The 25,821-nt window shown below is 34.8% G+C and overlaps 1 protein-coding gene across 3 annotated transcripts in view; it reads left to right on the top strand.

The window, feature by feature from the left end:
* LOC150100777 (zinc finger MYM-type protein 4-like) overlaps positions 1-25,821 on the top strand; it is a 521,809-nt gene that overhangs the window by 192,850 nt on the left and 303,138 nt on the right. For all 3 annotated transcript variants that reach the window (XM_090402210.1, XM_090402209.1, XM_090402211.1), the window contains exon 12: positions 21,865-22,069. In XM_090402210.1, coding sequence (XP_090258336.1) covers positions 21,865-22,069 — 205 coding nt within the window. The remainder of the gene's footprint in view (positions 1-21,864; positions 22,070-25,821) is intronic.

Here is a 25,821-nt window from a genome sequence, read left to right as displayed (position 1 = left end):
TTAAATTAAACTTAGCAAAAAATTATTTTCTTGTTTAATCCCTTATCCAAGTGTAAGCAAACTAAATTTGTGCATAAAGTATCTTCTTGACTAGGCTACTTGTTTATAGAGGCTGATGATTTCACATTAATTGCCTTAGTATCCCATTTCTTGGCAAGTTTGTTTTAATTTCTAGAACAAGTGGAAAATCTTTCTACATCTATCTCTGATCCAGAGTATTTTAATAATAAGGTGATACAACTTTGGAAATTAGCAAATTTAATATGGAAATTAACAACAGAAAAAGCAAAGCAGGTATGGTGAGATTGAACTGATAACTTTAAGAAGAATTAGCTGTATGCAAGACAGTGTCGAAACCTTAGAAATGAAACAGTTGATCAAAGATTGGAGACAACAGTAATGAGAGTTCCGGAAAAACTATGGGAGCAAACGGATCCTGTCAGTGGCATAATCATATTAAATGTGATGATATTATTAGCAATCAGGAATGTATAAGCAGAGCTAATCTGAGATGGTATGGTTACTTAACCCGGCATTAGTAAGGTGGGATGTCACAGACCCCAAAGATTTTAAATCGACTATAACTTTTTAACAATGCGTGGCAGTGAGTCATGCCTCAGTATAGTTTCTCCTTCCGTAACTCGCTACTCGATGCCATAGATTACAGGCTGTTGCGTGCAAGCTAGTTTAGTGTGCAGAGGTGTAAAGTGTGCACCTTACCAAAAGTGACTATATTTACTTCCGAAACGTGAGTTGTTTCCATGTATATTCTACTAAAATATTATCGTTACTGCTGTGTCTTCTATATTTTTGCATATCAACTATAAGCAAATACGTTTTCGTAAATATTTAGAGGGTATTTTGAGAATAATATCTTTTTTTACCAGATGAGTTACGAGCAGGAAGAACAGAGGTTATCAACTTATAGATGACACTTTGACAGACGAGGAGCCATTTAGCGGAGATGATGATAGAGAAATTGATTTAGAATTAGTCAGTAACCATGAGTCTGATACAGGACAAGACTGTGAGGAAGAATTCACAGAGGGAGCCTTTTACTTGGCGAAGGATAAGCAAACAAGATGGAGTAAAAACAATTTAGGATCTCGAATAAGAAGTTAAGCACATAATATAGTTAGCCAAGTCCCTGGTGTTCTGGGCAACGCAAAAAATGCAAAATCAGTTTTAGATTGCTGGGAGATATTTATTTTCCTGATGACATGATAGACCTAATTTTTGAAAAATACGAATGACGAAATAGAAAGAAAGCAAGTAAATGACGCCAAAAATAATAGTGTTCAAAAGATTGATATGAGTGAAATAAAGGCTGTGTTTGGACTTTTAAATTTAGCTGGTTTTTATAAGTCTAGTCATCAGAATCTTGATGATCTATGGGCCACAGATGGTACCGGTGTTGAATTATTTAGAAGCACAATGTCACTTGTTCGTTTCCGTTTTCTTCTTAGATTTCTACAATTTGACGACCGAAGTACTAGAACTGAATGAAGATCTTACGACAAATTGGCTCCAATTAGAGAAAATTTTGATAAGTTCAATGAAGTATGTAAGTATGTATATTCTTTAGGAGAAAACGTAACGCTTGATGAAAAGTTAGAAGTGTTTCGTGGACGATGCAGTTTCCGGCAGTACATTCCAAGCAAACCCGCAAAGTATGGCCTAAAAGTATTTACATTGGTTGATGCCAAGTCCTTTTATACTTCTGAATTGGAAGTTTACATTTCCACACAACCTGAAGGCCCATACAAGGTTTCAAACACACCTTCTGAAGTTGTAACAAGGATGATTGCACCAATATCGGTAACAGGTCGCAATGTAACTTTAGATAATTGGTTCACAAGTTACCCATTGGCTAAATCCTTGTTAGAAGATCATAAGCTAACTGTGGTGGGAACAATCAAGAAAAATAAAAGAGAACTGCCACCTGAGTTCATCAGTACCAAGCGAAGAAGCCCAATGACTACCATTTTTGTTTTTCAACCCAATATCACCATAGCTTCATTTGTGCCAAAAAAAAAAAAAAAAAAAAAAAAAAATTGTTGTCATGATTTCCACATTACATTATGATGATAACGTAGATGAGAGAATATCTAAGCCGAAAATCTTTCTGTTTTACAACCAAACCAAAGGTGGGGTCGATATAGACGACGGAATGTCTGCATTATACAATGTAAGTCAACTGAGTCGTCGCTGGCCTTTGACTTTATTTTTTTTCTTATTGAATGCTGGAGCTATCAACTCTTATATTATATATAAAAATAATAATAACTCTTCAATAAAACGAAGGAACTTTCTGAAAGAAATAAGTAAACAACTTATTACACCTTACATAAACAAAAGAAGCAGCAATTCTTGACTGCCAATTTCGCTGTGTGATAGCATAAAGTGCCAGGCTGACACTCTTGAACCAAGCACGAGCACGACTGAACCATCACAGAAAAGAAGATGTCAAATTTGTCCGCGAAAACGGGATAGAAAAACAAGCTATTGTTGCCAAAAATGCTCAAAATATGTGTGTCTCGATCACATAATTCCAAGGTGCCCCGACTGTGCAATTACAGAAAATTAAAATTTTTAGTTAATGATATCATTGGAATCTCAAGGCTAAATGTTTATTATTGTATTAGCTTCTTATAATGTATATGTTCCTTTTGTAAACCAATACCAAAGTGCCTAAAAAATACTGATTTATTTAGTTTGTTCATTTTATAAGCTAGGAAGAGTATATTTTTGGGTAATAAAAATTTAATTTTGTGGATCAGCGTTTTTATTCTGTAAAATTACAGGACACTTAAACAATACGTAATCTAATATTGATTAAAAAGATATGGATTTCTATAATACAGTACATTATTTGGGTGGGTTTCTGGGACCACCTTACCACTTTTGTTACATTTTCCCACCTCACCAGCGCCAGGTTAAAGAGTTTGTGGAGGAAAGGTTAGCAGAATAAGTGTTTTAATCCAGGACACAAGGTAAAGACCTATGGGATGACCAAAATATCTTTTAAATAACAGCTTCACACAAGTAAGAGAAAACTAAATAGAATTTATTTCTCCTGTATATTTCACTCAATGTATCATGAGCTTCATTCAGGGAGAAGGTAGAAGAATTGGTAACAACATTTAAATTATGAATACAAGAATGAGTCATACATCATTCATATAATATCATGTGTCTCGATCGCATCACTAGGAGGAAACACTATTAGAGTTCAGAGAAGTAGGTATGGATGTATAAATAATGTACAAATAATTAATTTAAAATAATAATAAACAATTAACAGCTATCACTTCCCAGTATTTAGAGATAGGCATACAATCTGTCCACTTTAGATTAGGATTGTGTATGGAATTCACACGATTCAAAAAATATAGCAGCTTGGTATGGTTCCAGTGAACTTTGTGTCTAGTGTTGATAGCATGAGAAGCAAGATCTGAACCTTCAGATTCCAAAAATTATATAATCTTGATGTTCATGGATTATAATAGTAGCAGAATGACTAGTCTGTCGAAAGTAGCAAAGATGACAAGACCATTGTCCTTGCTATTTATTCAGATGTTCCTTTAAGGGTGTATCTGATCCTTTTAACATCAACTGCAATCTGGGAGAGGGATCATAATTATCAAATATTTTCTGTATCAGTGTTTCACTGTATCCATTAAGTAATAAAGTAAGTTTTATTTTATTTAATTCTTCTAATGGAAGAGACTCAGAAGTACAAATTGTGCATGCTCAGTGTACAAGACTTTTGATAATACCTATTATTTGTGAAGGATGATGATGTGAAGACGCATGGATATATCTGCCTGTAAAATATGGATTCCTGTAAACAGAAAATTCAACATTATCAGCAGAGTTATGATGTATTAAAGATTCAAAAAGGAGAGGCTGTTGTTAGATTCATGTTCAATAGTGATCTTGATGTGAGTATATAAGGAGTTAATTTTATCCTGAAACTGAAGGTAGTTCTCGTTCAGTGCAAGACCAAATTGCAAAGATATCATCCACAAAAGGTAGCTAAATGTGAGGTCGAGGAGAAATGGTGTTAGAAATCCGATTCTCTAAATGCTGCATAAAACTTCTGGTAACTGAAATATAATATCTTACAATATTGGAGTCCTGATGTGTAAGACTAATTTGAAGGAATGATATTCAGGATTGTCAGGATATTACTAATAATATATTCTTTTCATGTAGTATTGTCATTGTATCCTGTTCATATTTTAAGGATACCCATCAAGAAGTTTGGCAATGATGATTTTCATGACAAGACAAGTCAGAAAAATGTGTATCTGATTAAGGACAGAAACCTGGTGGAAGAGTGAAGGGGGGGGGGGGTTGGCAAATAATGTTTGAAATTTGGAAATCTGATTTTTTATTTATAGAAGTTGGCAGATATGTCACTGGGACATTTACCAGAAGTAGATATTCCTTGACTGTGAGAAGAGGTGCTGGTTAGAGGATAAGACACTGTCCCTGTTGTTGCATCCTCCTAATAAGTATTCTACTGTTGCTATTCCACTGTTCCATATGTTGCTGTCAGTACCTAAGAATGTGTGTTTGGAGATATAAGCAAGCTCCAGCAATCCATTAAGTGTTTTCATGATATGCATTAATAGCAGCTCTTCCATTTTCATCAAAGATCTGCAGCCCATATGATTTTGTTAACGAATACTCATTATTAATTATCATGGCTCAAGGGAAACCACCTGGACCTTGGAGCAATCACTGTAAACACAGGATAGATGTGCTTCATAATGGAAGAAGTTCCTATTTTTTATGCATTAATTACATTAGTTATTTTATTATTACATCATTTATTTTGTTTTTGCCTTCTTATTTTCTTTCCCTTTCTCCTCAGTGATGAAGTGGGAGATAGTTGCTTACTGATGTGGGATTGCATCTTGCGATATTGATTAACTGCATTGGCTGTAGCACTTGAAATCACGACTTCTGGGTTCTGGATGATCATGCATGCATGTCCCACTTTATGACATTTTATGATACTGGGCCTGGCACATGGTTTGAAAAAAATAATACTGGAATTTCATATTGGCTAACACAGATCTTCAACTTCAGTTCGAAAGTTGGTCATATGCTCCAGGTCATCCCATCTATAGGATGGGATGGGATGACCCAGAGCATCTGACCAATTTTCTTTCAGAAAATAGAGAGTTCTGATGTTAGCCACAACTTTCTGTTTTCTTCCAAAAGATATAAAGTTATGGCTAACATCAGGATTCTTAATTTCTGTCAATAAAGGCACATTTTTTGTGTCTGGGATAGAGGGTATAAGGGTGATTACAAATGTAATTTGTAATCACCTTTAGTGATTGTAAATGCTTATTGGCAAAGAATAACAGGAACACAACTTTACTGTTGTAAAGAGGAATTTATAGAAGTTTTTTTTTTTAATATTAGCCTATGAAAATACAGTATGTGCTCCTTTTGCACACATCAAAACAATATTCACCTTTGTGAGAAATGATTTGCGGGAGATGATCATTTTTGTAGATTCTGCTGTTCTTTTCTTTTAAATTGTTCAAGGTTTCATACATTAAGGAAACATGAACATTATTTTTCACACAACTCTACAGGGAAAGGCTGACAATGAATCTAATTTCAGAATCATGGAGGTCAAGACCCTCCCTCCCCCCCCCCCCCCACACACACAATCCAATCATCAGTCAACTGTATATTCAACAAGATGATTTTTGCTCAAGTTCTTGGGATAATAAACAGCTTCAACATGTCAGACTAAATAAATCCATTTATTATTTTTTCTCTGAAGATGAAAGGTCCGTATACCATTACAAGTCACAACACTCCATACATCTATTATGCATGTATGCTGACACTCCTTGAAAGATATTTGTGGGATTGACGTTCAGGAAGTTCGTTTCATCTTTTCCTTATCATGTTTCCACAAAGACGTTCAAATTGTTCTTCTTTGTCATCTCCCCCCCCCCCCCCCCCAATAACTGCAGTTAGTGAAGGTAGAAAGCAAAGTATGTTTCATGAATTTTCAACATAGTTGGCTGTAGCACTTTCCATTCACAGCTATCTGATGTGTTGACTTTTGTGGACCTCACATATAACACTGCTATACACAGATGGGTGTTCTCTCACTTATACTCATTTGGCCTTGATCAATTTGCCCTTATAGATGCAATATTCATCACTCTTAAAATTTTACTATCTTTTTCTAATGAAATTTGAAACACCTATATATATATATATATATATATATATTGTGTGTGTGTGTGTGTGTTTATGAAAAGCTATAGTACATTCATACCATGGATGGGTTACAAATTTTTTAAATATTTTTTTATTAATTTTATATATATCCTATCCTAATTTATGCTTACGTGTAGACCTACACATTTTACTGTGTTGGTATTTGGAACTGAAATCCTACAGAATAGGTTGGTTACTCCTTATTCCCATAGGTGTCCTATGTCTATAGAAGTGTGTGTTCATGGGCCGGTTTACCTGTTCTGGGGGATGAAAAACCTGAGTTTCTGGGTGAAAAAAACCCTCTCCATATGAGACCAGCTAACTCATCTTTATTTGAAAGAGACCAGATAAAGGTTCCTGATGTCACTGATAGGAATCGAACCCAGGTCTTTCCAAGCAAAGGGCTTCCTCTATACTGACTAAGCTGTGGAGGCTTTCTCTCTCTTTCTCTCTCTCTCTCTGTGTGTGTGTATATATATATATATATATATATAAAAGATACCAAGAAATTTTTACTCGGTTTTAATCCTTTTCCCAAGTAAGAAAGACAAAGTTTTGCGCATGAAATATATTGACGCCTGAGCTACTTTTATATAGAGACTAATGACTTCATATCACTTGCCTTAGTATGTATCCCATAATGCAAAGCACCCCTTTCAGGCATGTATAATAGAATGCTTAATGGGAAGGGCCACTACCCAGACTGGTTTCGACTTTTATTGAGGTGAAAAAGTAAAGGCTTGCTCATCATACACCGAGAGTAGTTAGTATAGGGGTGCATGAGAGCCTGATAGTATTAGGAGAAAAAAAAATGACAGATAGATAGCATGAGAGAGAGAGAGAAAAGACCTCAGCTCTTTTATATCATCATATAGCCAAAGGCTATTCAGTTTTCCTTTTTCACCAATCTCATATAGATGAACAACCAAAAAACCAATTGAAACTAAAGCGCAAAGATGACTGATACCCATGTGGTTAGCCCCATCTGGATTAACCACCTTGAGTTGGCCTTCTCTGCCTGGGATTGCTCTCCAGTCATCCCTACAATTGACTATAAGACTACATTGAATTAAGAGGATGGAACTATTTAAAAAACCTCTCATAGCAAGAATAGACAGAATTTTGTCTCCCCTGGTGAATATTGCATAATGTGGGTGGTCTAGACCATCTAGTGATAAATTTGATATCTTCTAGAATACTTCTTTCTAAATACAAAAAAGTCTGACTGAACTGTAAAATTTCCACAATATAATATTATAAAGCATTTGGATGTCATATTGCTGGTTTTCAAATCCATGTTTTTTCTAACATTCCATAAATGGTATTTTAATTCATTAACATGTTCGCTGCCATGCTCCTCGGGTATAGTTTGTTACTGCACGCCAAGCACTTTCACTTCTTCAAGGTCAGTATGAGTAATCTTGTAGCTGCACGGTAATTGACATACCAGTATATTCGTAGTTGGCTTGTGAGGCTCATATACCAACTACGAGTATACTCGTAGTTCGCAGCGAACGTGTTAATTATAAACATCAAAATTCTCTTCCCATTGCTGACAGGTGGTGGGTATTGTAAAATAATAACCTGTTCTGTTGTAAATAGTGGCATGCCCAACACATTACATAATCTGTTCCAAATATGCAGAGCAAGAGGGCAGCTGTAGAATGCATGTTTTACTGTTTCCAATTGATAACAGATGTCACAGATTGGATCTTTGATGTTAAAGTACCTCCATTTGATGGCATTGACTGGAAGGTGGCCATATGCAATTCTCCAAGCAAGATCCTTCGTGTTAGGGTACACTTGGAACTTCATCAAGTTTAAACAAAATATTGTTGTCAGTACCCAACTGTGGAACTTCACAGCGAAAGAGATTAAAGATTTCTTTATACCAAATTTTACTTTTTTTTAATGGAAAGAATGTCAATACTGGAGTGTTTTAGCAGTCTTAGTATTGACATTCTTTCCATTAAAGAATGTCAATACTTTCCAACACTCTGTGCTTAGAGTTAAGCACAGAGTGTTGTACTATTCAGGAACAATCTCAACTTTTGGACCTCTATAATCATTAACTCCAAACAGGGGAAGATGAAAATCCAAGTAGTGCCAGAGAAGGTCTGCACATGTGTGATTAGTTTGCAATATTTTATGGATTTTTGAAGCTGTATTGCTTAAATAGCAGAATTCTAAGACTGGAAGTCCAAATCCTCCATGCTTTGTTCATAGTTGAATTGAAGAAATTCCTTTTTAACTTCTTGGTATTGGCTAGACCAAAAAAATTGAAAAGGTTTACTATATAATTGCTTTTCTTCAGCTTCTGTGATGTCTGTAATATTTATTATGTACAACTGAGCAGGAAAGATTATGGTTTTGAGTACTATGGCTTTAGAAGAAAAGGAGAGCAGCCCTATTTTCCAGTCTTCTAACATTCCCAAGTTCTTGGACTGGTAATATTGGGTAAGTGGAGAAGGGAATTCCAAATATAATGAGGGGTTCTCTCTTTGGGGTTAGTCCAAAAGGAATGCCTCCAAGATCCCTCTTTCCATAAACTCTTAATTTTGTCTTGTCTGCATTAATAATTAATCTTCTGCTTTTGCTGAATTTTTCCAAAATATCAAAAAATATACATATGGAATCATTATCCTTCAAAGTTCCAACTACATCACCGCATATGCTAATACCTTTTTTCCTTTATAGCTGATGTGTATTGTTGACTTCTTGTAAGAAAGCTTCAAGAACCAATGCAAAGAGCGGTGGACTGAGAGGGCAACCTTGCTTGACTCCTTTTTGAATTTTTACTGGGTCTGACAGAAACTCATTAACTAGGAGGCAGGTGGTTGAATTGGCATAGGCTCCTTTGATAACAGCAGTTTTTTACCTACATTAATTTGCTGGAGGATGTGGAATAGAAAGGGATGCCGGACATTATCGAATGCTTGAGTAAGGTCTACTGATAGCATTGCCATCGACTGCTTTTTCATGTTAACTGAGCGGATTAGATCACGTAGCAAAAGTAGATTAAATTCTACTGCTCGACCAAGTACTCCATACACCCGTGTGCTTTTAATTATGTATTTCATTCCTACTTTGAGCCTGTTATTGATAATGCGGAAAAATATCTTGTAGTCAGTATTAGATAGAGAAATAGGTCTCCAGCTGCTGATAATGGTGTGATCTCTATTAGGTTTAGGAATGAGAACAGTATGGCTTGCTACAAATTCACTTGGCATGTGTCCTGATGAGAGAAAACAATTAAAGAGTGTACTAGAATGGGAAGAATAAAATCCCAGGCCTCACGATAAGGTTCTATCCTAAACTGGTAATGAGTTTACAGAATTAACAACGCATATAAAGTATATTAATTAAAGGTAACTTTAATAAATAACTTCTATATTTCGGCAACGTCACGTTGCCATCTTCAGGAACATAAAGATATGGTATGTGCACGCAGGCACTAACAAAAGCAAATGAGGAAGAAAGCAAGAAACTAATATTATTCCTAAAGTCCTAATGGTGCCCTCTGGTGGGCTAATTTGGTTGACTTGGCAGTTGGGCTGAAGTTCTCAAAATGTAAGTCTCCCAAATTTGGGGTAGTTTCATGCATCCAAATTTGTTGAGGTTAGGAACGTTTTTTAGAGCTGCTGAAGATTCCTTGAATAATCTCTCGTATTTAAACTTGCTGCGGCGTATTATTTTTATTTTCTTCCAAGCGTTTTATTATGCGGTGTATTATTTCTTCCAAATAATACACCGTAGCAAGTTTAAATACGAGAGATTATTCAAGGAATCTTCAGCAGCTCTAAAAACATTCCTAACCTCAACAAATTTGGGTGCATGAAACTACCCCAAATTTGGGAGACTTACATTTTGAGAACTTCAGCCCAACTGCCAAGTCAACCAAATTAGCCCACCAGAGGGCACCATGAGGGCTTTAGGAACAATATTAGTTTCTTGCTTTCTTCCTCATTTGCTTTTGTTAGTGCCCGCATGCACATACCATATCTTTATGTTCCTGAAGATGGCAACGTGACGTTGCCGAAATATAGAAGTTATTTATTAAAGTTACCTTTAATTAATATACTTTATATACGTTGTTAATTCCGTAAACTAATTACCAGTTATGTATGACCAACGTATAAGCCTTGCTACTAGAAGGTTCTATCCCTAGACCATCAGGGCCTGGAGATTTTCTTCTCTGGCATTCTTTATATGCTGTAATGGGGCTGTCAAGCCCATCTTGGATATGAACAGGAAAGCCATTAATGTTCCAAGAGTTATAATTTCCAACAGTACTATTGTCTTCAAACAGATTTTTGTAGTGTTTTTGAAAGGAGTCAAGGATGTCTTTAGTGGTGGACATATCTTCTCCATCAACACACATTTGAGTGATAGTCCTTTCTTTGTGAAATTTTGTAAATTGTCTATTGAAGAATGTAGCTGAAGGGCTATCTGCTAAGTGCTGTTGTATTCTTGTCTTAAAATTTCTTTCTTCTACTTGTTTCTTCCCTTCCAGTTCTATCTTTATGTTAATATTTCTAATGATGTTACTACATTCTATACCATTGCATTGGTTTGTTACAAACCAGCTTCTCTGTTTATACAGATCTTTCAACTTTTTCCTTTTGGGGAAAGTCTGTTCCTTTCCCCATTCCATCATATTCTGCTTTACTGCTTGTTTGAATTTTAACCACATATCCCAATTCAAGGTAACATTATTCCAATTCAAACAGAGGGTCTGAAATTTAGTTGAAAAGATCAATGAAAAATTTGGTGGAAGTCTCCATGGTCCAGAAGAGAGATCTCTACTTTTTCCATGCAGTGGAACTTAAATATAACTGGATTATGATCTGACATGTTGATGTCAAGATGTTTTATCTGAATTATCCTATGTATAAAGGAAGAAGAAGATATGTAAATTTGATCAATACGAGTACCAATACCTTGATTCATGTATGTGTATGCCTGGAGATTAGGATTGCAAATCCTCCATATGTTTATTAGTTGAGCATTGTCAAATGTTTTTAACTTTGCATATCCCACTTTTCCACTCCTGGAGTATCCTCCTATTTTGTCTAATGTGGGGTTTTTAATACAAGTCCAGTCTTCAACTGCTATGATGTAGTGGGCACCATATAAATATAGCTCCTCCTGGAAGAATTTTCGTCTAACTGTTCCATTGGATGGAGCATAAACATTTATAAACCTTATTATACATCCACAGTATTTCCAATCTATTGTCAAGATTCTCCCTTCTGTGCATCCCTTTGGATATTACAGAATGACCCAAGGAGGGGGGGGGGTAAGGATAAGAACTCCTACTCCAGCCCTGTTAAATCTTCCAAAGTTCCAATAAGAAAGAAGTTCTATCTGTTAAACTTTTTATATCTGCAGAGTATGTTTCTTGGAGAAACAAAAACCTGATATTATGGCATAGCATAAGTTTCCATGTAGTTTCTTGTTTAATTTGCCTATGGAATCTTCATACATTTAATGAGGCAATGCAGAAAGGAGATGCTATTGAAGTGTCACTGGTGAGTCTTTAGCTTTTAAATTTTGGATAAACCCAATGATGTCTTCAATCTGTGAAGAAGCAATTGTGTAACCTGCTTCTTGTAAACTGTTTTTCAGTTTTTTGCAGTTGCTTTCCATTACTTCAATTTCATGGCTATCATTTTTGATTTGGAAGCTAGTTATTTTCTTTTCATGTGGATGATAACTGTACTGAGAAAACTTTGAATCAGTAAACTTTATTATATTTTCTTTAATTTTATCTCTTGCTTTCTCTTTATTAGCATGAGTTGGTTCTTCATAATCCATAAACTCTTTTGAGCCTGAAGAGTTTTCATTTGATGATCCACAGCCTTCTCCATCTTTACATTTTCTATTACTTTTTTCTTTTAGTTGTAGTTCTTTTTTTAATTTTTTTTTGTTTATCTTCAAATTTTTTTATTAATTTGTCTTTCCTTTTTGATAATCTTGTCTGCATATTAAGTTCTTTCAGTTGTCTTGCTTGCTTTTATGTTTCTTCTCCAGTTTCTTCTTGTAGAACAGTTGAATGTTTTTACATTTCATTTTGTACCTGTTCAGTTGTTATTTTAGGTTCATAATTGGTAATTTCAACTGATGTTCCATTAGTATTTGACTGGAAAAGTTGCTCTTGCAGATCTGGAATTTTGGGGCTAATTTCTAACTGATTTGGTCGTGCAGTTTTTGTAATTTTACCAAGTGTAGTTTGCTTAAAAGCGCCGTCTTTACTAGACTGAATTGGAAGATCTGGGAACTCTTCATTATGCCTCTGTGATGTATATGGTGTTCTTATTGGCTCTACAGGAGCTCCCACTCTTTCCACGAAAGTTCTAAAAGGACAGGTGTTAATGCGGTGTTCAGAACGTTCACATTTCTGACAAGGTTTGAGGCACTGATTAGCAATATGTCCGACCTCCATACAGTTGAAACATTTAGATTTTTGGACAGTTACCACCCCTAAGTGATCATATGAACTGCAACGCAGGCATTGACATTGTACTCCAGGATAGTTTACCATAACTTGGGTTGTACCGATGTTGACAAAATTTGGTATGGGCATCTTCATATCTATTGTGAAGGTGACATCACTAGAAAACCAATTTGGATCTTTACTTGGCAAATTCTTTCATATATTACTAATCTTACCCCATTTCGAAAATGTCTGTATAAGAATTTCATTACTATTCTCTATATATTCCATTGGAAATCTTTTGATTTTTACTGTTTTTACCTTTAATCTCCTGTAATTCCTGTAATGGGCTCCCGACCATTACAGGAATAACTGTGCTGCCTTCGAAAGTAAAACCCTGTAATAGTTTGCCCCTTGTTTCCACATCTTTAACTACAATTAAATATTTCCTTCTGCCATAAGGGGTGAAAGAAAGAATAAATCTTGTTTGTGCTGACTGTCTCTTTTAAAACTTTAGTTACCCATCTCACTTCTTCACATCTGGGAATTTCAATTCCTAGAGTTTCACACCCTTGGAGGAATTGGTACTATTATCTCAAGTGAGAAAAAGACTACAATCTCTGCATTTAATTGGAAGGAAAAAAAATTTCTGCATAAGACTGAGAATAAAATAATCCCGTGACACAGAAATAATTCTTGTTTGAGCTACTATAAATGGTGGCCATGATACCACTAAAAGTAATCCCATAATGCAGATACTAACTGCACTATCAGCAATCCTAATATTTATTAAAAGAAACCATGCTAGTGGGGATGAAACCACCACTAGCACCAGTAAAATAAATTAAAGTGAAAAACAAATGAAAGAAAACCAAAGTACTTATCTTGCCGAAAACCGAGATCTCGTCAGTGGGAGCCACACCTGGGAGAGATACCAAGGTTTGAACTTTGAACTTAATTGGTTGATGGACTGAGTCCTTGACTCTTTATCCCTTCATCTGGATTTTAGATTGTGGGTGATGTGATTATTGTGGGTAATTTACCCGCTCATTGTGAGCATTGAGGCTATATCAGCTTTCTCTTGTGATGGAGGATTTTGGTTTTTTATGTTTGAAACGATCTGAGGGCTTGTAGTCCGCTGCCTGTCGAACTAGCTGATTTGGGTGATTATCCGTGATTGTGAAGAATTTCTCTGCAATGCTTGTCATGTAGGTCTTAATATCTGGATGATTGGCTTCTTGATGTAACTGGATGTTTCTGATGAAACCATGGGGCATTAAAAACCATTCTTAGGCATTTATTCTGTATTATCTGAAGTCTGTTGATGTTGCTTTTAGTCGTGTGATCCCAGGTTGGAGAGCCGTAAGTTAGTTGCAGTCTGATTACTGATTTGAAAAGGAGGATTTTGTTGCTTATGCATAGGAAGCTGTTCCTATTCAAAAGTGGATATAGCTGTGCTATAGTCTGACCTGCCTTAGTGGCAACACTATCCATATATGACTTGAAGTTTAGACGTCTATCAAGATGAACTCCCAGATATTTCAGTTTAAATGCAACAAGGAATGATTTTACCAAACATTTGTATGCTTGTATTCGGTTCTGCTTTACGTCTGGTGAAAATTACTGCAGAGCTTTTGTTTGGATTAATTGTGATATGCCACTTGGTGTACCAAGCCTCCAATTCATTGACTGCTCTCTGCAGCTTGATTGTGGCCAGGTGTGGACGGAGGGGATCTGGCTATAATGATTGTGTTATCGGCATACAGAGCGGTGATAGCTGGAGACAGTTTGGGGAGATCTGCCATGTATATGGAGAAGAGTAGGGGAGATAGCAGAGAGCCTTGAGGGACTCCGGCCGTGATTCTCCTCTCTGTGGATCTGATACCGTTGAGTTTTATTTTAAATTTTCTGTTATTTAGATATGATTTGATAAGTAGAATTAGTGGTAATGGAATACCAACTTCGTGTAGTTTAAAAATTAGTCCATGATGTCACACTATCAAATGCCTGAGTGATGTCCAGGAAAACTGCACCAGAGTGTTGGTGTCATTCATACCCTTGGGTTATATGTTCGATAACTCTAAATTTGTAGCATTGTGGAGTGATATTTCCTAAAGCCGAATTGTTCATCTTGAATGACATGGTTGATATCTGTTGTCTCTTGAACCTGTGTGAGAATAGCATATTCGGCTATCTTACCTATGCATGAAAGAAGGCTGATTGGTCTGTAATTTTCAAGAAACTGTGTATTTTTTCCAGGTTTGGGAATTAGGAAAACGTCGGCAATTTTCCATCGCTCTGGGAAATAATTTAGCCGGAGGATGGCATTAATGATGGCTACTAGATGCATGACCCCTTTGCGGGGAAGTAACTTGAGTACCTTGTTTGTTATTCCATCTGGACCTGGAGCCTTTTTGTTATTTAGTTTTCTTAAAATCTCATATACTTCTGTTGGTGACACGGATTTGTTATTGGATTGGAGATTGAGGCATTTTGAGTTATTTTACGCCTTGTTTTTCTAAACTGTCAGCTTTTTCCTTGTTGTTGTAGACAACATTAGATTCACCTTGGATTGGAGGAAATGTAAAACGCTTTGAACGGAGTGATTTCATCATTTTCCATATTGATTGATCCTCTATGTTTAATTGGTGAATTTTGATTCCATAGTTGGTTATGGTGGTCTTTTAGGGCATATCGGACCTGGTTTGTTGCTCTATTCACTGCTTGTTTATCCACTTGGTCAATTGTTCTCTGATATTGTCTTCTTAATCTGTTTTTCTAGATACCAAGGTTGAAGTAATGCAGAAGTCATATATATCTCATATACAAGTAGACAAAAGGTGCTTGACCTACTGAATAAAAATCTCTGGATGAGAGAAAGATGTAGAAAGTTTTTTACCTTGGGTGTAAAATACATTAAAGATACCAAGAAATTTTATACTTAGTTTTAATCCTTTTCCCAAGTAAGCAAAACAAAGATTTGCATGTGAAATATATTCACATCTGAGCTACTTGTATATAGAGGCTAATGACTTCATATCACTTGCCTTAGTATGTATGTATCCCACAGGTAGCTTGGTATCAATTTCTTGGTATCTTTAAAGTATTTTACACCCAAGGTAAAAAACTTTCTACATCTTTCTCTCATCCAGAGATTTTTATTAAGAAGGTCAAGCACCTTTTGTCTACTTGTATATATATATGACTTCGGCATTACTACAACCTTCGTATCTCTCCTGTGTATGGGTAATGGCCCTTCCCATTATGGATTGCATTATACACACCTGAAAGGGGGGAGGGGTGCCTACTAAGACAAGTGATATGAAGTCATTAGCCTCTATATAAAAGTAGCTCAGATGTGAATATATTTCATGTGCAAAACTTTGTTTTGCTTACTTGGGAAAAGGATTAAAACCAAGTATAAAATTTCTTGGTATCTTTAACCACATGCATGGGCGTGCATCTGCAGAAAATTTTCCAGAAGGGGGGAAAAGCTTGGAGACAAATAATTACAGCAATAAATTTTTATAATTATTGATTTAATTAAATAATTACATCAATAAACTTCTTTTAGCATTTTTTGATGTAATTATTTGTCGATGTAAACTATAAATACATTATTTTCATTTTACATCGATTTTAATGATCTTTAATTCTTGGGGAGGGTATTCAGAATTACTAGTTTTTAGCACAATTTCATATATAAAAAAATTGACCAGCATATTTTATTAAAAATCAACTAATTAATTAATCCCAAAAATCTTAAATTAAATTATTTCAGTTTAAATGCAACAAATTTCAGTTTATTATCAAATCATAAAACTTTATAAAATCATAAAACTAACAAGTAAAATAATATTAAATTACATACACTTACCTTTTAAAAATGTATTTTTCTGTTTAAATTTGTTTCACTATAAATTTACAATTCACATTCCACTCAGTGACTCACTAGACACAGGGCAAAGGAACTGGTCTCTGTTCACAACAGTAATGAACATTTTTTTCACAAATCAGAAAAAGATGAACCAAAAACAGGAACACATGCTTTATGCAATAAAAATGTGTTCTATGGCTACCCCGCTGTAGGCCGAAACAGGCCAACCCATAATAAAATTGTAAGACAGAAAAAAGTGTCCCATGGTCGACGGTGCAAGGTTACTTATTTCAATCACTTTTATGATGATAATTTGTGGAATTTTTTACTCGATCCCAGGGGAGCTCCCTGTCCCCCCCCCCCCCCCCCAATCTGCGGACACCTATGACCGTGTGATTGTATTTTTATCGATGTATGAAAGTTTTGAGAGTGCCTATCACATCAGCGCTCATCTTAATTGGTCCAATGCAATTAACTGTAGGATAACTTTGAATGCTTCTGCATAGAGTGGGGGAACAATCTGTTTGTTTTAGGATTTATTAGAAAACAACGAAGGTGAATGCTATATTTGGTTGGTATATTTGAAATACTCAATGATGGAAATGTTTGAACCATGATTTATAAGACCTAAAAATAGGAAAGAATAAGTGTGAGTAGAAACACTTTCATTAATGGTAAACAAATTATTAATAATTATTATTTGTGATATGTGTGTGTCCTATAAGTTGCTTGGTAGAGCGAATAGCACAAGCCTATAAAGTCTAAAAATGAATAAATGAATTTATAATGACATAATTAAAAAAAAAAAAAAACTTATGAAGAGGGAGAGAGAGAGTATTGCAGAAATAAATATGGTTTGATGGAGTAGCAAATCATCTCATAAAATTTGTTGCATATGTTATGTGTATTTCTCTGGTTTGTGTATATTTTGCTCCACTTTCTGAGAATTTTTATTGTGTTTACTGAGATTAAGTATACATAACATCCGATCATTATCGGAATTATCCATACTTTCGGGAATCCTACATTCATTAGCTTGTTTGTTTTTTTATTTTTTAGTATCATCAGTTCTTCTGTCTTATCAATCTCACATATGCTGGTATTTTGTTGTAGATCAACAACGTCTTATAATACACAGAATTTTCATTTTTATTCAGGAATAGATATTTTTTTAATGTCTGTTGTTTCCAAAGACTAGAATAAAAATGTCTCTATATACCATTAAAAAACTTTGCAACCTCAACAGATGCTATACTGCACAAACAAAAGAAAAAACAATTAGCATTTTTCTCCTAACATTCACTTTCAAATTTTCAGTTCCAGAAAACATGTGTAACAGCTGTTTGTAATACAGCTATCGGATAACGAAAGTGCTCAACTCATGACAATTGACAACGTTCAATTGGATTGGTTGACACAATAACCAATCACAGGTGTTGGGTGAGCTCAAAATGTTAGCTCAGCCAGCCTCGCCTTCTCAGCGGTTTAAATACTAAAACGCCAGAAATTTGACCTGCTGCACCCTCTTTACATCTTTCGAAGGGCTCCAAGGTGTATGCATTTTGAAAGCACACCCAGGCTATTAATGCGAATGTGATGCAATGTTTATGCGTCGAAAAGTGCCCTCTTCATGAAGCACTAATGTTTTATTACCCTCGTGAATAGGACAATGAAGCATTAGTATATTGTGTTCAATTTTAGGAATCGTGCGAAGTCTGCAAACAATTGGAGGAGTCTTTAATGGGAATAAATGCAAAAATATAATATGGGTGATATTGATATTTCATGGATGAGCACCACACACCTAGCACACCTGGAATATTCGCCCTCCCATATATATATATATATATAAACAGTCTGGAAACCTTGCTCTACAGCAAGGTTTCCAGAAGCTTTTTTCATGCTGCTTAAGGCCTCAAGTGATACCAGGTGATAAATTCATCTCCCATCTAAAGACAATCGCAAATCTCCATGCCGAGGATGGAATTCAAAACCTGCAACCTTTTGGCCGGAGGGCAGATAATACACGAATCACTCAGCCAAACAAGCCAGCATCTATAATGGGAAGACATCAGTATTAATTTCCTGATATGTATCCTCATGAAATGTTCAAGATACTGTGAGAGTACTACATGATTAAGTTTACAGTATTACTAATCTATCAATAATTTTCCTCTAAATTATTCTCTTACTTTTCAGCACTCCAATATTGAAGTATTTAATAGTTCGCTCTTCCAGAGAACTTCTGACTGAATCAATCCATCTAGATCTTGGGCTTCCTCTGAGTTTTATTCTTGTCATCTCTGTATCAGACACCTTTTTTTTTTACTAACCTTTCCTCTTGCATTCTGTTTTAGGGATCATACCACATTAGATTTGCTCTACTCACACATTCTTGAATGCTAACATTGTCAAGTGTATTCCTAATAGTATCTTCATTTGTAATATGATTCTGCCATTGATGCCATCTGTTCATCTATTTTTCTCAGAAATCTCATGTTTCATTTCTAGTCTTTAACTACTGTATTTCTAAGCCAATTAGCTTTGCTAATTCTGTAGTGTATTTCCATATTTAATTTGTCATCTTCACTAAAAATTGTGCCTGAATAACTGAAATATTTTATTTTTCTATAGGTCTCCATTGAGAATGCCATTGAAGTTTTCTGTTTTCATGGTATTTTCATAGTTTGGTCTTTTCATTGCTGATGTTCATACCAAATTTCTTACAGCTGTTATTCAATATAGTAAGAGAACCCTGATGACTTGCACTGGATTTGTTTAGGAGGTACAGCATCATCTGCATAAAGCAAAGAGCTAAGTTTGATATCTCTGAATGTAATATCTGGTTTAATACCACTTTCTTTCATAATGCAATCCATATAGATGATGAATACCTGTAGAGATATTGTGCTCCATTGTCTTACACATCACATCACACCTTATACATCAAACCATCTTCCTGTATTTCCTTCCATTCTGACTGCTGAGTTGCAACTTAAAATAGACACTGTATTTCCCTGTATACTTTTCCATTAACCATATATACTTGTATTATTTTGAAAAACTTTTTACTGAGCACATTGTCATATGCCTTTTCCAGATCTACAAAATCAAGATTTCTTAACTATTCATTGTAAGGCAAAAATGTGATTTTGACAACCTCTGTTTTGCCTGAACTCGACTTGTTCTTCTCCATGTGTCCTTTCTTCTATTTTTCTTAGCTTCTTCTTCTTGAGTATGCTTGCATAAATTTCGCCTGGAACACTTAGCAGTGAAATTATTCTGTAATAAATAAACAAAATATAACCCTTTTTATAGATAGTAACTATGGGATGTCTACTCCAGTCTTCTGGAATTTGACCTTCTAACTAAGTCTTCCAAAGTATGCTGTGTAACCACTGCAAAACGTTTTTTTATCTAATGGACTATAAGCACAAATAAGTTCTACTTGAAATTGCTTTCCAATCAAGTAGTTTATTTTCATGTTTAGTGTTAAATGCTATTACTACTTCTTCTCCCTGGTCATTATTGTCTGAATGTATTTATTATGCAGTAGGATCTAACCTGTTTTAGTGTTCCTTGTCTCAGTAACATCATTAATATGCAACAATAATTTTCCATTTCTTTGCAAGTTTAATTTTCTTTCCATTAATGCTTCTTATGTTGATGGTAAGACCAGATTTATCTGATCTCTTTTGACTAAAGGTGAGTTAACCGGTCTCATATGGAGGTAGACGATTTTTTCCACCCAGAAACTCTGGTTTTTCTTCCCTCAAAATAAGAGCAAACTGGCCCCATGAACGCACACACAGATCTGTAGTCATACAAAATATATATACTTAATCCTTCATCAGGAGATCTCCTCCTCCAAAGTGATGGGGGAAAAAGGAGGGGAACCCCATATGAATATAATTATTATGTTGATGGTTCCTATTTTCATTTCTTTGGAAGACAGATAATATGATTATTTTTCTGCACTTAAAGGTATTTTGGGATGCTTTTGGATGTTTTAGATGCTTGTTTAGCATCTTATCATTTAGATGCACTAAATATATGTGAGTGTCATGACTGTATGACAAAATAATCCTATAGCCAGTTAAATGGTAATGCATATATCCGAAAATATTAAGTATTAATGTACTATTTAGTACTTTGATAGTTCCAATCCATTAATAAAAGTGTCTTGTGTTTGCAACTTGGCCTGCTATGGATAGAACTAAAACATCTGTTACCAAATGCTATAAAGAATTCAAACAATACATATGCTGCCATTATTGTGATGAGTGAAGACTAGCAGAATTTCAAAATCAGTCTACTCACACATTCAGTCTTGTGTGCTGTAGGATGCTCTTTCTGTCTCTTTTTTTTTCTTTACAATATAAATTGTTTCCTCTAGTCACTTGTATTCTGTAACAAGTGCCTTTCATAACTTATTTCAGTGGCATTAACAACACCAAATGAACTTTTTTATAAAAAGAGAAAGATGTTTATTAACTGGCTTATATTTCACTGGATTTCAAACCAGCACCTTCAGAGCACAAAACAGCATGTTATAGTTTATATGCAAAAGTGAAATAATCCAAGTTGTAATAAACAAAGATCTAAAGTCCTGGCACCCTCTAATGTCGTAAAAAAATAAGAATTACAGCTATGTAGGTGTTGATATTAAGATAACTGTCTCCCAAATTTTTGGCAAATTAATGCAACCATACTTGTTCAGGTTAGGAGAATCTTCAGGGAATCAGAGAAGTGTTGTAAAAAAATAAGTAGTACAGCTATGTAGGAGTTGATCTTAAGATAACTGTCTCCCAAATTTTTGACATATTAATGCAACCATACTTGTTCAGGTTAGGAGAATGCTTCATAGTCTTGTCTGACTTAAAAAATAATCTTTTATGAGTGGGCTTTATATGTTATTTTATTTTTTAAAATAAACCCTTTATGTTGCTGGAAATCTAACAACAGGAAGACATATATCAAAATATATAGCCTTTGCACTTACAAGATAGGTAAAACATGCAAGTGTTATCTTGGATCCCTTTCATCTCATATCATCTCCTTTGGGGAAATTAAAGGATTTGATTTTCTCATTTAGCCATTTGACTACTGCAATGGATAATATAATTTGATAAGTTGTTCAAACAAAATTTATTTTAATTAATTTTATTATCTGCTTTTTTTTTTTTTTTTTTTAATTTGAAATGAATAGTTTTGTCAACTGGATGCCATAAATTCTAGTTTTTAGTTTAGTATTTTGTATTTATTTATTTACTTTTAATTCGCAAATTAGGTTGCATCATCTGCTACCACTACAACCACTCAGTCTACTGCATCGTCACAGTCACCATCTTCTTCCTCTCAGGTTATCCGTGAAGTTATTGTGAAACCACCTGCTCCTAAGTCTCTCAGAAACAAAACAATTTTATGTAAACCAATTATGCAGACCAAAGGTGTATCATGTAAACCTCATCCATGCCATAAAGCCGTTCAAACTGGTAGGTAGATTATGTGTGTATCCTGTCCTCATTAAAGTTTAGGTTGTATCCATTTCATACATGCATATTTTATATGCCATTCTTTGTTATCTTTAATTTAGTTATGTTTGTTTGACAGTAGTATTGTTGTGTCCCAATTTACGATTTCTACTCTAATCTTACAAATTCCTTTTATCTATATTCTTCTAACTTCTATGCCCGAGATTTTACCAAAACTTATACCAATATCTAAGTTATTGCTCCCCGTAGTACCCCTAATATTTGTATTTATACTGCACCTTTTGGGATATTTAGTTTAGGATATTACATACATAAACAAGGAGAAAGAACTCAGATATATCTGAAAGTGTAACTATTGCAGTCGTGACACTCAACTCGATTCTCAACTTAAATTTTCCGCGTGACAAGTGGTTATCAACTGCACCATTTATGTTGTCATAAATAGGGAGAAAGTCAGTCTCGAATATATCTCTTAGTATTTAAATATTATTGCAGTTGTGACTCTTAATCTCTTTCCTCAACATTAAATTTCCCGCATGATTAGGTACGATGATTTTAAGCGGTGCATTGGATTAGCAACATCAGACAACTCTTTTATCATTGAACAAAAGGTTTATTAAGTTTCTAAACATGGTACAATTCAAATACTAAACTAAAATACTTATAGGCTAACATTAAATCATTACAAGCAATATGGCTATTTGTGATTATGCCGCCATACACATTATTTCATAAATTCACCTGATGTGAACAAATTAGATCAATTCACACTACCTGATTTTTCATACTGAAGTAGATTAACAAGTTATTCACTGCTAACACATACTTGTGACATTTCAATTATTTTATACATTACATTAGGCACTCAATCCTTAGGATACGTAATTACTTAATTCACACTATTCCGTTATACCGTTATTTGCACTAACACACAATTATGTCATTTAAATATCTTGTGCAATATATTAGACATGCAAAAATACCTTAGGACTCTTAATCATTCACAAATCTTTAACACTAGTCAATCTACACATAACACATTCTATCATATACTAAAGTCCTAGCATAACTTCAACAGTTCTATATTGGAATCACGATACTTTTCACAGACAAATTTCTAGCTAACATAGGTTATGATTTACAGTACCTTTCTTGAGCTTTTCGTATGGGCCTTTATTCTTTTCCAAACGAACCTTTGGTATAACTTCTCGTAACTCTGGAATACTTTAACACACATATATTTGCTCTACTATCAGCAACGAGGACATCGATCTCTTTACAGCTTTCTGCTTTGCGTAGTTATCACTATCGTCGAAACGAAGAAGATCCCTCCTTTTCTAGGACACTATGGCAATTTTTCCTTTGCTTCCTACTCGGGAAAACAGGAATCGAAATCCCGCTCACTTTCGTTTCCGTGTTGTGACGTGGAGATATCACCCCTGTCGCCACTCAGGAAAACCCCGTGAACTCCACCGGAACCAAAACCAAACTCCAAGGCCAAAAGCGACTATCCAAAAAAAAAGGTCCCCCCCCCAGGGGGTTACCAACCCTTTTATAGCTGCTTCCCTAACGGCACCTTTTCTTACTTCCTTTCTCCTCCTTCTTGTTTTTTAATCATCGATCAATTAGGGTGGCATTTTCTCGCCAAACGTCATTTGATCGGCAAGCCCGTTCTCAATGTTTCAATCCAGGGATCGGCCCTAAGCAATAGCTTTGCTTTTCTTGTGCTAGCCTGACTTAATCCCCTTTCAAACTTTTTCTATGAATTCTACTTAATAACTTAATCTCTCACATAACGTATTTTATGACTCACCCCTTTCTACTTACTTACTTAACTCTCTCATTTTTAATCATATTACAATATTAATCTATACTTTCCTTTGTTATCTACTTATTTAGTTAGAATTCCTTATTTTAAGTCATATTACAATATTAATACATTCCTTCCTTTATCACCTGCTTTAACAACAACCCTTACGTTTTATACATATTACTGGATGCAAGAAATTTTCCATTAACTAATTCATTTTTTTTTTTTTATGCAGGGGTTTTAATTTATGATATTTATTCTTCATGTTACACCATGATAGCTGAGAATACTATATTCCTAAGATATCAGGTGTAACAGTATCTCTCTCTGCCATGTACTTCCTTAAAGGGAGCTTACCAATTTATATTGATCGCCTGATTTCAGTTGAAAAGAATGCTAAGTGGATTACTTTGAATTATTATTAGTATTACAGTGCTTGTATGGAGTGATCTTAAGTGCAAAGGTATGATGTCAAGTGTTGTTTCCATGAACATTAGTAGATCACACACACACAAAAGGTTCTAAATCTGTCTTGTATGTTTACGTGGATTGACAGTTAGTTATGCAGGAATCTTACTTTAAAGAACAAACGTTAAGCTTTTCCAAGTCACTTCACATTTTCAGTAGGCTGGGCTGAATTTGAATCACACCATAGATGAAATGTATTTTCTGCTTGAAGAAATTCACAAAAAATCCTTGCAGCAGCGCAATTTGAACCCACACTAGTTGGTTGGAGAGTTAGGGATACTGATCTACTCAGCCTACTAGGCCTGCTACATATAAGTATTGTGTGCAATACTTATATGTATACTTATATGGGGGGGCTACTTGCTTACGAAAAGAGTGCACCTGTACTCTTTGTTGCACATGTTTCGATTCCGGCCACTTTTATTTAATCGGATTATCTCTTTCTCCCAGCAATCCGTAAGTACTTACACTTAAGCAATAAGGTTTATGCAATTTAGCAATTCACAATACTTTATATTATAACATAAATAAATTAAAGATTCTCAGTTTAGTAATATTTTGGTAATTTACAAGTGTTTAGTATATTCTGATATATCAATAATTGATTCAAAATGTAACCCTATGTTAAGTCTGAAGGAAACGTAAATTAATTTAATTTTTGTTTCATTCAGAACTAAAAAACCAATATATAAGGATAGTTATCTGATTCCAACCAGGAATGCCATCCTTACTTTTGATTAACTTAAACCTCCAACATCAGTAAAAGCAGGATATGGTATCTTAGCTTCTTGGTGAGGCCTGTACATCCAATAATACCCTTAGATCCTTAAATGTCAGAAATATAGATATCCACAAACTACCTTCCATAGTGTTGGATCGTAGCTTCTGCTCAATCAAGTTATATCGTCTTATAGTTCTCTCTCGTTAGTATTTAACCAGTTGTAGGCTGATATATCATCCGAACATAAAGAAAATTTGTATTATACTCTACCACTCTATGTTCTGAATTGCATGAGCAACTTTGCTAAATCAACCTTCAACTGTACCAGGTTATTATAAAGCTGATTTTACGCTGAGATTCTCACTATTAAGCAAAGCTCCCGCTTTTGGTTCAAAATATTTAATGAGCGGTTCAGTGAAAGAAAATCAGGCAAACTCTAGATTGATCTTAGATAAAAAAAAAAAACATTTAATGCAGTGTCACATATAATTACATCATAATACAATGTTCTGACAGTGACATTACAATTAAACGAATATAAAACTCTCATTAAGATACTAGTACACTACTCAGCTGAGCTTAAAATTTATAATTAAAAACTATATTAACAGGTCTTATTCTTCTTGTTACAAAGAACTTCTATCATAACTTCACTTTGACCAAGGTTACATCTCAAAACATTTTAAATATCAAATCAGTTCAAGATATTCAGAAAGAATACAACTCATGAACCATTAGACATTCATTTATAAT

The sequence above is a fragment of the Typopeltis vanoorti genome, chromosome 12 (assembly GCF_054136105.1).
Source record: "Typopeltis vanoorti isolate ZY-2024b chromosome 12, IOZ_Tvanoo_1.0, whole genome shotgun sequence".
NCBI lineage: Eukaryota > Metazoa > Arthropoda > Arachnida > Uropygi > Thelyphonidae > Typopeltis > Typopeltis vanoorti.
Note: the sequence above shows the minus strand (reverse complement) of the source record. Positions and strands in the feature narration are given on the sequence as shown.